This window comes from Microtus oregoni, unplaced genomic scaffold (genome assembly GCF_018167655.1).
Source record: "Microtus oregoni isolate MIOR12 unplaced genomic scaffold, Mior012 000004F_ref0000308, whole genome shotgun sequence".
Lineage (NCBI taxonomy): Eukaryota > Metazoa > Chordata > Mammalia > Rodentia > Cricetidae > Microtus > Microtus oregoni.
The window spans coordinates 44,691,995-44,705,488 of NW_024543063.1; the positions used below are offsets into that span (position 1 = coordinate 44,691,995).

A 13,494-nucleotide genomic window follows, 5' to 3' on the forward strand; every position below is an offset into this window, starting at 1 on the left:
TAGCCACTTCCCTCCTGCCGCTTCCTGCGTCATGGACCCGTGTCCAGGTTGGCACAAGAGGACCCTTCACAGGTTCCCTCCCACCCCGCCTCTCTGCCTTGTCCCCAAGCACTTTCCAGGCCATTGTCTCATGATGAATAGCACTTTAATACGGGTATTAAAAAATATGGGCAAATGTGTAATGCTTGCAAGCTGTGTTCCATTATTGACACTATGCTTGAGAGACAAGCAAGCAGCTCAAGCCGGGCTGGGACTCAGTAGAGAAACGATGACGCAGCAGCCCTGCAAGGCAGCCATCTGCCAGGCCTCCCCTCCGCAGGGACAGGCACAGAAGAGGCAAAGTGAGAGGAAGAACTCGGGCTCAGAAAGCTGACTCTTCTGGTTCTAAATTCTCCATTTTTCCTCTCCTGTCATCTGTGTGACCTGGCTGACAGCATGGGTCCTCCCTGAACCTCAGATTACTCTTGTCTGCAAACTGCAGAAAGCTACAGGAAGACTTTGTCCATACCCCAGTGCTAGGCACATGGGAACTGTGGCTGCCTGTGCAGTCCTGTGATAGAACTTGGGACTGTCCTTCCCCTGCTTCCTGATGGAGAAGATGCAAGCATTCTATTCTGCCTTCTCTCTCTCTCTCTCTCTCTCTCTCTCTCTGTGTGTGTGTGTGTGTGTGTGTGTGTGTGTGTGTGTGTGTGTGTGTGTGTCATGTCCTATGCAGGCTTGCCTCCTGTCCTATTTGGTTGCTCGGGCAGCACTTTGGCATAGTGGGTACTCTGGACAGGACAGAAGCTGCTCTTCTTGCCCAGACCTGGCCTGTACTATCACTCTTACTCCTGTCCTTTTGTGCCTTTGTGACAGATAGCCTAAGAGATGTTGACCCCCACCTCTGCTTCCTTCCCCTTGCCACAAGTTCTAGCTAACGGACTAGAAACACCCACCCCCGCAGGAGCCTTGGGAACTGCTGGCCAGAGGTACAGGCCTAGTGGTCTCCCAGAGGGGGGTTCTCATCAGATGTCCACAGCATCAGGAGGGACTCGGAATCAGGCCTGGGCGAAGGCTTCCCACTGTTGCTCTCTAGGGACCTGTTCCCAGCTTCTCATTCCCTATGATGACCTTTCACAAGGGAGACTCCTGGTGAGAAGGTGCTGTGGTTAGAGCATAAGTACTGCCTCCCAGAGGGCGCCCCCCCCCCCCCCCGCTCTCTCTCTCTCTCTGCTTCCTGGCTTCTGATGGAAGTGTTGCTTCACCCTTTGCCTCCAGACCCGTGAGCCAAAGAATCCTTTTGTTACTGCTTCAAGTGTTTCATTACAGTAGTAAAGCCAAGAGGGCAGCAGCTATGTACATGGACGCATGTGCTCTGGAGCCTTCCTCGGATAAACTGGCTTCCCAAGAGAGTCGGGAAAGACAGAGCAGGACAGCCCTGGGTTGGCCTGTCTGGTATAGGGATAAGTTCAAGTGTAGATGTCCATTGTCTGCCAAACAGCATTTACAGCAAGTAGGAACCTGCCTGCGGCTGAGCAAAGAAGTGCCGGAATTGGGCACAATAGTGCCTGCAGGACTGTCCATGCACCTTTTTACTCTTTTTCCATTTTTTGTGTGTATGTAGTGGGGGGGCATGTTTTTCATGTGTGCACATGCATGTAGAGGCCCAAGGTTGACATTGGGACCTGTCTTCAATAGCTGCTCTCTCATATTCTTTCAGGTAGGGTCTCTCAAGCCTAGAGCTTGCCAACATGGCTAGTCTGGCTAGGTTGCACTAGGGATCTCACTTCACTTCCACCTTCTGAGGCTGGCCGTCATACCCACCCAGCATTCGGATACATTTTGGGGATCCAAATTCAGTTCCTCACACTTACATAGCACACTAACCACTGAGCCATTTCCCCAGCCTCTGTGCATGAAACCTTTGGACAAGATGAGCCGGGTCCCCTCGTGCAGGGCCATCCAGCCATGGTGATGGAGCATCAGGCCTTCCTAGCTTGAGGTACTTGAGGGCTGCAGGCAAGACCTAGTGTGAGAGACAAGAGCCTAGCAAAAGTGCGGCCGCAGCGACAGTGCTCTGAGAGAAATAGCACCTGCTTTTAGAAGAGTCTGGCAGGCAGGGAAGGCACATCAGACCCAGGCTTCCCCAGGACACAGAGTGGACACGAGACCTTGATGGCCAGAAGATGTGGTGGAGTCCCTGACGCTGAGGCTAGAGCAGTTTTGTACTTAGCAACAGAAGCTGGGCTTCACAGTAGGTCCAACCGGAAGCCAAAGATGAGGCCCTAAGAAGGGGAGGGGCCAGCTTGGGTCTGCCTTTTGGGTTTGTCCAATTCGGTGTGGGAATACCTGGAAAGAGGGCTTTTTGAGTTCATACTGCTTTTACAGAGGACCCAGGTTTGGTTCCTAGCACCTACATTGGGCATCTCACAACCATCTGTAACTGCTGCTCCCAGAACACCTAAGGTCCCCAGCCTCTGCAGACACCTGTACTAAGACATAGACACACATGCACACAATTAGGAATAATAAAATTATTTTTTAAGTAAATAATTTTCTTTTAAGCGAGCAGGGAGTCAGACTGAGAGATGTCTTGGGAATGACCAACAGGATATGCTGGCTTTTTTCCCGGGACAGTGGTAGCCCACAGGAGATGATGCTGAGATGGGGATACTCATAGGCAAAGCCCTGAGCACATGGCTGGACCAGGATGAAGGACTGGGGATCATAAAGCTGAGTGGGCAGTATGGAGTTTACTACTATAGGAAGGTAAATCTGCAGGGACACAAAGGATCTCATTTTTGTCCTATGCCGCTCAGATTGCCTGGGAAACATCCACAGGACTGTCCCCTCTAGAGTCCCTTCAATGAGGCCCAGGGCAGGAGAGCACATGTGGAAGTCACTGACTCTAGGCCACTTTGAGCATATTCATGGGATTCGAGCCCACTGGGAGACAAGGACCAGAGAGAAAGGGATGTGCCACAGTCAGGTAAGGTAGAGGGGAGCCAGTGGCAAAGAGAAGCATTCCAGAAAACTCCACCACCTGACCTCTAGCACCGTCAGCATTCCCCAGGTTCTCTGGGACAGCAGGAGACCATGGTGCCTTCTTGCTTCTTCTCAGCCTTTCCCGTTCCTCCAAACCATCCCTAACCCTCCAGCTGCTGCAAGTCCCAGCCTGGCTGACCTGGGGTCCTTGGGAAGCACTGCCTGGCAGCCATTCAGCTGCTGATCTCTGTCATGGAGACGGCAGCAGCTGCAGGCGACGGACACTTGTGGCCATTTGTCAGTGATCTTTTCCTCCCTCGCCTGCCCTTTTTGAACATTGCTGTCCCACAGCCTTGGAGACAGGGCTTGTTTAGGGTGGGTGGGATTGGGAAATATTGTCTGATTTCTACAGAAGGGCTACCACCTGCCTGCTGACTGTCATCTGTACCGTGGAGACTTTTGTCCCTGAGTGTCATGCACCACACACTACTTCCCCTATTTTAGACAGGTATTTCCCCCATTTAAAAGATTAAGAAATTGCTCTACAGAGATACTAGGATCACCTGCCTGGGATCACCTGCCTGGGTTTGAAGCCACAAGGCTCCTGCCTTTGCCCCTCCACCTGGGAGGGTGTGCAGTAGAGATTCAGTAACCCCTTGTTCATGGGTCCTCCCTCCTCCCAGTCCCATCCCCACCCCACCATGCCCAAGCCCGCTGGCTCCATTGGATCTAGGCTAGGCATATTTACACTTCATAGTTTGGCCTCTCCATTACTGAATAGTCTGGGTTTTTGACTGAGGCTGGGGATGTGGCAGAATCATCTCAAGCCCATTTGCAAAGCCGTGACTGGTGTTCATAGAGAAGGAAATCCAGCCCTGATGAAGTTCCATACAAATGCAGTGCCTGGGAGGAATAGCCTTGTTTCAAGCTTATTGCCTCAAACGTGGTTCATATCATTCAGTGCACAATACTGGAAGCCTCTGCCCCTGTCTAATCTATGGTGCTGCTTCCCTGGGGTAGGGACAGTCAGGCAGAAGACATCAGTCCCAGTCCAGAAGCCGTGGGGCAAGGTACCTTGAACCACTAATTCCTATCAACAGGAAGCATACACACTCACCTGCTCAATAGCCCTTATCCGCTCCTGATCCACCAACAAGCCCTCCCAGTCTGACTTCAAGTGTGCTTGTCTGCTGTTATTTCACCTTGCCCCAGGGACCCTGGGAAATCCGCTTTTCTTCATTCCCTTGGTTCCTCTTTGATAACAGAGCCTTTTTCTTAGAGCCCAATCCTTACCCCAAGTCTTACCAAAAGAAATATATGGGGGCTAGTGGAGCCAGGCACTACTGTGGTCCAGTTGCTTCACCTCCCTATGCCACTGCATTGACGTAGAGTCCATTCAGCTCACAAATGCTGCTGGCACCAGTGACCTGCAGGGATCCCTCTAGCTAAGGCTACAGCTGAATAACAGACACTCCGACCTCAAGGAGCTTTCATGACCTGGGCGTGGAGATATTTTCAAGTGAAGATGAAGTCTAGAGAGTAGTAAGGTCCAAGAGGGGCAGAACACCTTGGCATGGGGAAGCATTATTGATGTATGTAAAATCCTAGGAAGGTATCTTGGTGCATCCCTGGTAGCCAAAGGCCTGACTGTTCTGTGGTGGCGGGGGGGGGGGGGGGGGGGGGGGGGACACAGATGAAGCATATAAAAGCCCTGGTTTCTGGATCAAGGTAGGTGATGTTGGAAAGTAAAGAGCAGGTACTCTGTGTGCTCTGAAGTCCCATTCCCACATATACCCCAGCACTGAGGCCCCTACAGCCCTAAGAAAGAGACAATTCCTCTGGGAGCCTGAAAAGCTCTGTAGTATGACCCTTTCTGTCTTGTTTTCCAGGCAGCTCTGCCTCCTACTGAATGCAGAGAACATCTTCCACTCTATGGCAGACATCCTGCTTCGGGAGGAGGACCTCAAGTTCGCGTCCACCATGGTGCACACCCTCAATACTATCCTGCTCACCTCCACTGAGCTCTTCCAGCTGAGAAACCAGCTCAAGGACCTGAAGACTCTGGTACTCCTCTGACCCCAGTGTTAGGCCTGTGGGTGCACAGGCACTCAGCTCACTCCTCAGCTGGTCCCAGGAGTTCCATGGGGGTAAACTGGGAGTCCTCCCTGTCCCAGGCTGGGTCCACATGCTCTTCTCAATTCCTGTCCCACCTTTCACTATCCCTTTGGAAACAGGCCTGCTGGTTCTGGGTTCTCTGCTCAGCAAAGTCCCTTCTCACAGTCAAAATTGAAGTACTGCTGGAAAACAAAGGGTTAATTGCTCTCCTTGTGTTCCTCCTTGCTCTGGCCCCACTCCCACAGCTGGACACATCTGTCTCATAAATTGCCTATCATAGTATCTCACTGTTTCCTGTCCCAGGCTTTGGGTAAGGATGCCCAAAGCTAGATTAGAAAAAGCAGAGAGACACTGCAGGCCTGGGAGTGCCCACATGATCTGACCAAGACATTGGGCTTCCCTCAGCTCACAGGGTCTGGTGCCATCATGGATGCATAATGCCAGGGATTTATTTCCCAGTCTGGGTTTGGGTCACTTTCCCTCTGCCCCTTGCCCAGCATGACCCTACCTCAACCCCTCAATGGGAGGCTCAAAGACATTTAGTCTGTGTCTATGAGGATTTCTGAGGCCAAGTGACTTGGAATGATCCAGGCCACAGCCCTGCTCCTGTGGTTCCCTGCAGACATTTGCAGAGGCCTTAAGAATTTTCCTCCGGCTCAGGGGCTCCCTAAGCGTGGGTGCAGCTGCAGGACAGGTTTCCTGGTACACTGAGAGCAGGAGATGGGCTGCCAAAGTAGGCAAGGTGGATCTGAGATGAATAAAGGAGCCCTACCCCTGAGGAAATTTCTTCCCAGCCCCGGGCTCTGGAACCACAGAGTTCTGAAAGACAATTACTTCCATTTTGCCAGGGGCAGAAATGCCAGCTTACAAAGGGAAGGCTCACTTTTGACTAGGCCCTTGCTGCCACTACCACGTGGCTCTGTGAGGCCAAGAGGTAATGACAGGGTCTGAGGAGCTGTCAGCATTTCCTTTGTGACAGTTGTTCCCAGCTGGGCTGCCAAACACAGCCCAGTGCTGAGCTGGCACCCCAGCTGCCCCCAAGAGCCCCATGTCACAGCCCCTCAAGGTCCTTCCTTCCGTAGGCCCCGTGTGGACCCAGTGACAGGGAGCCAAGCCTTCTAACTGCTGCACCTCTCCCCAGGAAAGCCAGAACCTCTTCTGCTGCCTGTACCGTTCCTGGTGCCACAACCCAGTCACCACCGTGTCACTCTGCTTCCTCACCCAGAACTACCGGCATGCCTATGACCTCATCCAGAAGTTGTATCCTCTCATTGTCATTCAGTCCCCCAGTAAGGACCAGGAGTGGCCCTGCTGCCATCTTCCTGTACTTAGTTCCAGGGCTTGGATATCACCAAGGCCTTCCGCCAGGGGTGCTAATGGGGTATGTTCAGGAAGGGGCTGTTATCAGTAAACAGCCCCTTTAGAGCCTCCCAAAGGAGAGGTAGGCCTGGAAAAGCTCAGGAATAGAGACAGGCTGAGTGAGAGAAGAGATGGGGCACTCAGTTCTCTCTATCTCCTGCCCCTTCTATGAATAGAAAAGGCTTTGTTACTCAGGAGGCAGAGGCAGGTGGATAGCTGTGAGTTCGAGGCCAGCCTAGTTGGTCTACAAGAGCTAGTTCCAGGATAGGCTTCAAAGCTATAGAGAAACCTTGTCTCGCAAAAACCAAAACCAAAGAAAAAGATTGCTTTTAGCCTGGCGGTGGTGGGACACACCTTTAATCCTAGCACTCGGGAGGCAGAGGCAGGCAGATTTCTGTGAGTTCGAGGCCAGCCTGGTCTACAAGAGCTAGTTCCAGGACAGGGTCCAAAGCTACAGAAAAACCCTGTCTTGAAAAAAAGAAAAGAGAAAGGAAGGAAGGAAGGAAGAAAGAAAGAAAAGGCTTTGTTACAAGAACATGCTGGGGAAGCCTGAAGTTGGCTCACATGGTGAAACTGTGGAAGTCAGGAGCCCACCACACAGACACAGGTCTTACCTGCCTTACCAGGCATCCAGAGTCAGAATTTTTGTTTTAATCTACCACTGAGAAGCAAAACACCCTTATCTTTGAACCTGATTTATTTCTTAGGAGCAGAACAATATTCAGGAAATAAGATTGTCCTGCTGTGAGGGGCCAGAAGTTGGCCATGCAGGCTTCAGTGAAGGGTCTTGAATGTTCTTGCTTGGCATCCTTCCAAAGCCTAAGCCTGCCCTTCTCAGACTCTTATGTGACCCAGACACCAAGAACTCACTGGCCAGTTCCCAAGCTTCCCTAACCTGCTAAGGAGCTGTCCTCTCAGGCAAAAACCAGGGTGATCTCTTGCCAGCCCCCTCCTGCTGAGCTACAGGGCCACAATAAGTGTCTTTGTGGGCCCAGGCAGGCAAAGGACAGCTGTGGGAGCAGAATCCAAGCACCTATGCAAAAGGGACAGCTGGGCCACATTCCAGCTAGAAGGACAGAAAGGCAGAGAGAATAGATGTATATTCTTCGGGTACTAAATCACAGAGCCAGGCTGTACACTGTAAACTAGGTCAGGGAGGGACACATGGAACTCTGAGCCCAGGCTCTGGGGTCCATCCTTTGCCTCTCCTTGGACAAAGACATTCCCAATGGTGAGACTTTCCTTGACCACCCACCCAGTGGGGACCTGGAGGTCACCGTGGACTTTCTCACAGAGGTGGACAAACTGGTGCAGCTGATTGAGTGCCCCATCTTTACATGTAAGAGTCCTTGTCCAAACCCCTGCCTCTAACAGCACCATAGACCTGCTGTGACCTTCAGCTGGCCCGGAGGGAGAAGGGGAGCTTTAGAGCCAAGTTTAGATACCATCTTGACTGAATTTGGAGAGGGAAAAGAGGGCAGTGACCCCAGGAGTGTTCTAGAATGTCAAGAGTGTACTATTAAGAGATGATAGTGATTGTGATAAGAAGCCAGCTGGAGTGGGATGGGGTGCATGGCATCAGAATTAATGTTGTCCGTTTCCTCAAAATGGGGGTCACATATACACAGGCCAGTGCTGACACGAAACCCATCAGACCCTGCCCTGGGGCTGTCCCTAGCTGCTCCTTCCCGGCCTACTGCCTCTGCCCTGAGTCCCTGGGGTTCCTGATCATCCAGGAGCTGTGCCCTCTCCTCTCCTGAGGAAGAGAGCATTTGCCAGGAGCAAATGGGTGGGAGCTGCTGGTGAGTAACACCCAGGCTGAATGTGCAGAAGCAGCGCTAGCTGGGTGAGCACAACTCTTGGCACCTCCACACATGCAGCGCCTGTTCCCAAAGCACTCCATATAACACGTGTGTTTACAGTGTGGTAGAGAAGCCAGAGGCAGCCCTGGCTGCAGCCACCTTCCTAGCCTGGGTGACCACCTGGGCCTCTAACTCTTGCTGGCATATTTGACCGAGCAATCAGCCTTTACCCTGAACCCAAAAGCAAATGCAGGACTCAAGGATCCTCCTGCCCAGCTCCCACAGTAAAAGGACCAGCTGCTCCAAGCAGCAGGTGCTGCAGTGACTCAGGTCCTAGAGACAGCAGAGTGGGAAGGAAACCCTCTTCTCAACCTTCTAAAGCATGCCCTGCCTAGCATCTCACTTCCTGAGGGCCCCACAGGGTAGAGGGACTCCCCTGAAGGCAGGTTAGGGCTGATCAAGTATAAGGTGGGGATAGTGCTGACAGCAAAGATGCAAGGCTTAGTTTCCTTGAAGCCCAAAGGGAAGAAAGAACTGGAAGTAAGTTCAGGCTGCCCCAGAGCTGTGTGCATGGTAAAAAGTTTTTCTATGCACACACCTTGCAGGTCAATTCTTCTGTAACCCTAACAGGTGTTCCTCCCTGCTCCCCCAGCTAGCTGAACATCCTCCAATGCAATTCAGTCCTCATGCAGCCTACCTAGAGCTAGCATCCAGTCTCACAGGTACTAGGCTTCTGACTCTCCAGCTATATATACATCAGGGCTCACACAAGCCATTGGGTTTGTTTAGTTTGCTTGAGTGGCTCACAGAACTCTGGGAAGCACGGCTACTGCTTCTCATAAAGGACGCTACAGTGGAATTGGAGGAAAAGGAAGGCATGCTTTTCCCAGCCCAAGCCTGTGTTTTTATGAGAGCTTCATGATTTAAGCGTGGCTGATTTACTTTGGCCATTGTGATCAGCTCAACCTTCAGTGCATTAGCATGCAAGACATTTTGTTTCAGAGACTGAGGGTTGTAGGAGTTCTGTGCTGGGAACTTGGATAAGTATCAGATATGCATGTTACCATAGCATAGGTGTCCATGGCTTCCACCTCTTGGGATATGAGGAGGGACTATGAGAGGCCACCCAGTCCTCTGCTACCTGGCACCAGGGCCTGACTGCTCAGGCTCCCAGCATCCTCCCAGACTCCTTGCCCAACTCCTACTGGGAGGCAAGACTACTCTCCAAGGCTCGGAGCCACTCTCTGGAAGGTGTGGCTCACTGTCTGCACATAATGTCTGACAAGGTCTAACGTACAGGAGGAGCATTGCTACTACAAAGGCCCAGGAGGGGAAAGAAAGAATCTTCCCAATCCAGACTTCCCATCAGGCCTCAGACGGGCTGCAACCACCTTGAGATGCAGGTGGTCTAGACTCCTGGGGTTGACATAGATGCTGGGCAGAGAGCAAGAGTGTCCCTGCCCTTAAAGAGGTCTCAGTTGGATATCTAAATCACCTCCCAGACACTCGGGGCTTTGGTGTGTGCCTCGCTACACAAAAAGGCATTTTCCCATCCTGCCCTCCCTTAGCAAAGCCCTAATCCACTCTTTCTCTCCAGCTCACCCTATTTATAGCTCACGTGCTGGCACGTGCAGAACCAACTGGGGAATCTGTTATTCTATAAGCCCCCACCCCCCAGTTCTCATTACCAAGGAAGCAGCTGGGTCTAGGGAAGGTGGGCCTAGCCCAACAGCAGGTTTGGGAATCTTAAGCTAAGGGGACTGCTAGATAGGTCAGTCAAATGGGTGGGTAGGGAGAAATTAGGTCATGGCCATAAAATTCTCGAGAGGCCTGGCTGGCTGTAGAGGAGCCGCTCTTCATCCTAAGACAGGTGTGTCTCAGCCTAGCAGTGCTAGGTCCAGTCCTCCCAGACAGGGTAAGGCAGGGGATCTGGGCTAGTTTATGCCAGAGCAGGCCCAGGATCCCTGACGCCTGCCCTCTGCCCTGCTGCAGATCTGCGCCTGCAACTGCTGGACGTGAAGAACAACCCTTACCTGATCAAGGCCCTGTACGGCCTGCTCATGCTGCTGCCGCAGAGCAGTGCCTTCCAGCTGCTGTCTCACCGGCTCCAGTGCGTGCCCAACCCTGAGCTGCTGCAGACTGAGTGAGTGCTGGGCCCAGGGCACTGCTGTCCTCCAGGCCTGTCCCCTTGGAGATCCCAGCGGCTTGCTCTGGTGCCCTGTTCCTGTACTTGATTGTCATTTCAGCCCTCCCTGTCCACCCCACAACTTCCTTTCTTTTGTCTTCAGATCCACAACAGATCCCAAGATGGGAGGTTCTGGGAGTGTTCCCGGGGCAGAAATATATAACCATGCTTTCCTGAGCAGCTTGGGGAGCTCAGAGAGACTAGGCCTCAGTTTGAGCTGTTTGCCCAGCAGAGGCCCCTGGAGAAGGAGCTCCAGAGATGGAGAGTGAGTGAGGGTCCTGAGAGTCAAGTAGAGCCGAGTCTTAGGCACCTCCCAGGCTTAGATGCCTTCCATTCCATTCTAGTAGATGTTCAAACCTGGCCCTCTAAGAGCCGCAGCATCACTAGGACCTTCCCACCATGCCAGAGGAACAGAAGGCAAGAATGTACCAGAGCTACTCTACTAGGGTCCTGCTCTCAGGAAAAACTTGTCTGGCATCCTCTGGGCAGGGGGGTCCAGGCTCCCACCCTGAACCCTCTGCTGGCCCTAGCCCCACAGCCTGTTGGGCTGTGTCTATATTTGGTAACCCTTGGAGGCTTTGCCTCATCCACAGGCATTTGGCATCGGAGATGGAAAATTTCACTTGTCAGGTCACCATGGAAACAAGCAGAGCCACTGAGAAGATTTACACTGAATGGAGTGCACCCAGCTTGCATCAGCTGCCCTATGTGTCTAGAATTCCCTCCTAGGCCATTGGAGCCACTCAGCAGGCCTGGCGCCTTGCTGCAGCGAAGGCCTCAGGCGTTTGCCCTAAGGGTAGATGCAGACAGCCTCAGGATAGGCCTGCTGCCCAGTCCACCTTCCCTGCCCCTTTCTCAGTCACCCTTGTGCCGTGTCTTGTCAGCTCCGAGTTTCAACCAAGTGAAGTCTGGAACACTTGGTGTGTTGAGTGCACCAGGATGCAGGGAAGCCACTGCAGGCTTGGGCTGGTCTAGACTCCTCTCCTGCTTCTGAGAGGAGAGAGGCCTTGAGATGGCAGCACGCCTCCTCGGCCTGTCCTTTACAGGCACTGATGAGGTGCGGGAAGGAAGAGCACTGCCTTGGGAGAGACCTCAGGCCAGGCCACAAACCCTACCACTTCCCAGAGTACCTTTCTGTGTCTGGGGAGGGGAGGGGGGAGGAAAGCTGTACAAGTCAAGGGCAAGATAAATCCCCTGAGAGAAACTAGGTAAAAGGGTTTCCTCAGCCTCTGTATGGTCCATCAAGAGAATCTTGAGCCCAAGGAATGGGGCCCTTGTGTAGAAGATTCTTATGTGGGTCAGTGAATAGGATCTGTCCCAAGTTCTCCATAGCTTTGCTGTGTGGCCTCAGGCAAGTTCCATGCCCTCTCTGGGCTCCCAGTTTCTTGGTAAATACATCTGTGGAGTAAATGGGCAGGAGGTGTTGAGGTGTTCTCAGCCTTCCTGCCTTTCAAGGACCTGAGAAGTTTGAATGGAGATGTACATGGAAACAGACAGCTGGAGGAGTCAGGTTACAGGGCTGGGTGCAGAGGGGCAGCTCATACTCTGGAAAGGGAGGGTGGGGCAGGCAGGTGGCAGACAGGCGGCCTGCAAGCAGCACAGCTGGGGAGGTTTATGCACTCGCTCACCCACATCTCCCCGGCTCTCACTAGGGTTGGGGAGCACAGGCCACTCAGGCTCTAGCCATCCTCAGTGGGGCGAGAGGTCCCTAAAGGAGAGCTGGCAGCAGATATATGGTAGGTGGGGGGGAGCGTGTCAGCTCTGGACTGCGGCGTCACTACTCACCCTGCCAACCAGTGCCTGAGGATTGTGGGAAAGGAAGCATGGCATTGTGGTGGGTAGGGTGATACTTACAATCCAAGCACTGGAGAAGTAAAGGCAGGAGAATCAGGAGTTAAGGGTGTTCTTGGATAGGAAGGCCAGCCTGAGGTACATGAGATGCTGTCTCAAGCAAGCAGCAGGGCTGCTCGTGGCGGGGAAGGATCCCCTTACCATGGGGCAGAACAGCTCACTACTCTGAGGTCCCAGAGAGCAAGGTACAGCTGCTTCCCCAGCCCCGACCCTGGGTATCTCTTTGTCCTGGTTTGCTTTCTATTGCTGTGAAAAATCACTGTTGATCACTGAGAGGGCAGGGCAGGAACTGAAGCAGAGACCATGGAGGAAAGCATGGGTTTGCTCTGCATGGATTGCGCAGCTCGCTTGCTTACATAACCCAGGGCCACCTCCCCAGGGATGGCACCACCCACATCAATCATTAATCAAAAGATGCCCACATACATGCCCACAGGCCAGTCTGATGAAGGTAGTTCCTCGGTTGAAGTTCCCTCTTCCCAAGCAACTCTAGTTTGTGTCAAGTTGACAAAACTAAGAACACCCCTCAAACCCTCTTACTGGTTGCTGTTCTGGACTTGAGCTCTGTGTTTTTTAAGGGTATTGTCAAGACAGCATGTAGACTCACAGACCCCCATCTCTGTAGCCTCGAATATCTCCCCTGTTCCAGACTAAATGGTCTGGATAATGGCCACATCCTGGACCTAGGGCTAGAAGCTCCAAGTCCCTCTGCCTTCTTAGGAATCTGGGTGGTTCCCTCTCCCAGTAGCTGCTGGGCCGGAGAGGCCTCTTCTCCGGTTCCCAGGAGAGTCAACCAGCAGCAGAGGCCCCCAAACGACAGCCAGGTAGGCTTCACCAGGCCACTTTCACTCTCCAGCCAACAGTGATCAAGCCCTGGCTCAGGAGGCAGTGGCTCAAGGCCCAGGAACACATACTAAGATGTTTTCAGACAGTATGTCCTCCTTGAAAGAAAGGAAAGAATATTGTGGGCTAGCATGTGGAAGATGACTCAAGTCCCCAAAAGTTGAATCTGGGAGCAGTTATGCCCTGATCCTGGCCTGAAGCTGGACAGGCTGCAACACTCTGCAACTTCAGCCAACCTCACTGGGGAAGGTACCGTTGTGGACGCTCTGTGATGTCTCCCTAGTCTAAACCGCAGCCAGGTGCACCAGCCTTGGGCAGCTGTGTGTAGCTGCCCATCATACCTGAACTAGTGCTGGACACCAGGCAAGTCTCTTT

General features: G+C 52.8%; 1 protein-coding gene across 1 annotated transcript in view; it reads left to right on the top strand.

The window, feature by feature from the left end:
- The window catches only part of Vac14 (VAC14 component of PIKFYVE complex), a 116,198-nt gene that overhangs the window by 100,920 nt on the left and 1,784 nt on the right, over window positions 1-13,494 (top strand). The window contains exons 15-18 of the mRNA XM_041650911.1: window positions 4,854-5,028; window positions 6,221-6,339; window positions 7,698-7,777; window positions 10,233-10,383. Coding sequence (XP_041506845.1) covers window positions 4,854-5,028; window positions 6,221-6,339; window positions 7,698-7,777; window positions 10,233-10,383 — 525 coding nt within the window. The remainder of the gene's footprint in view (window positions 1-4,853; window positions 5,029-6,220; window positions 6,340-7,697; window positions 7,778-10,232; window positions 10,384-13,494) is intronic.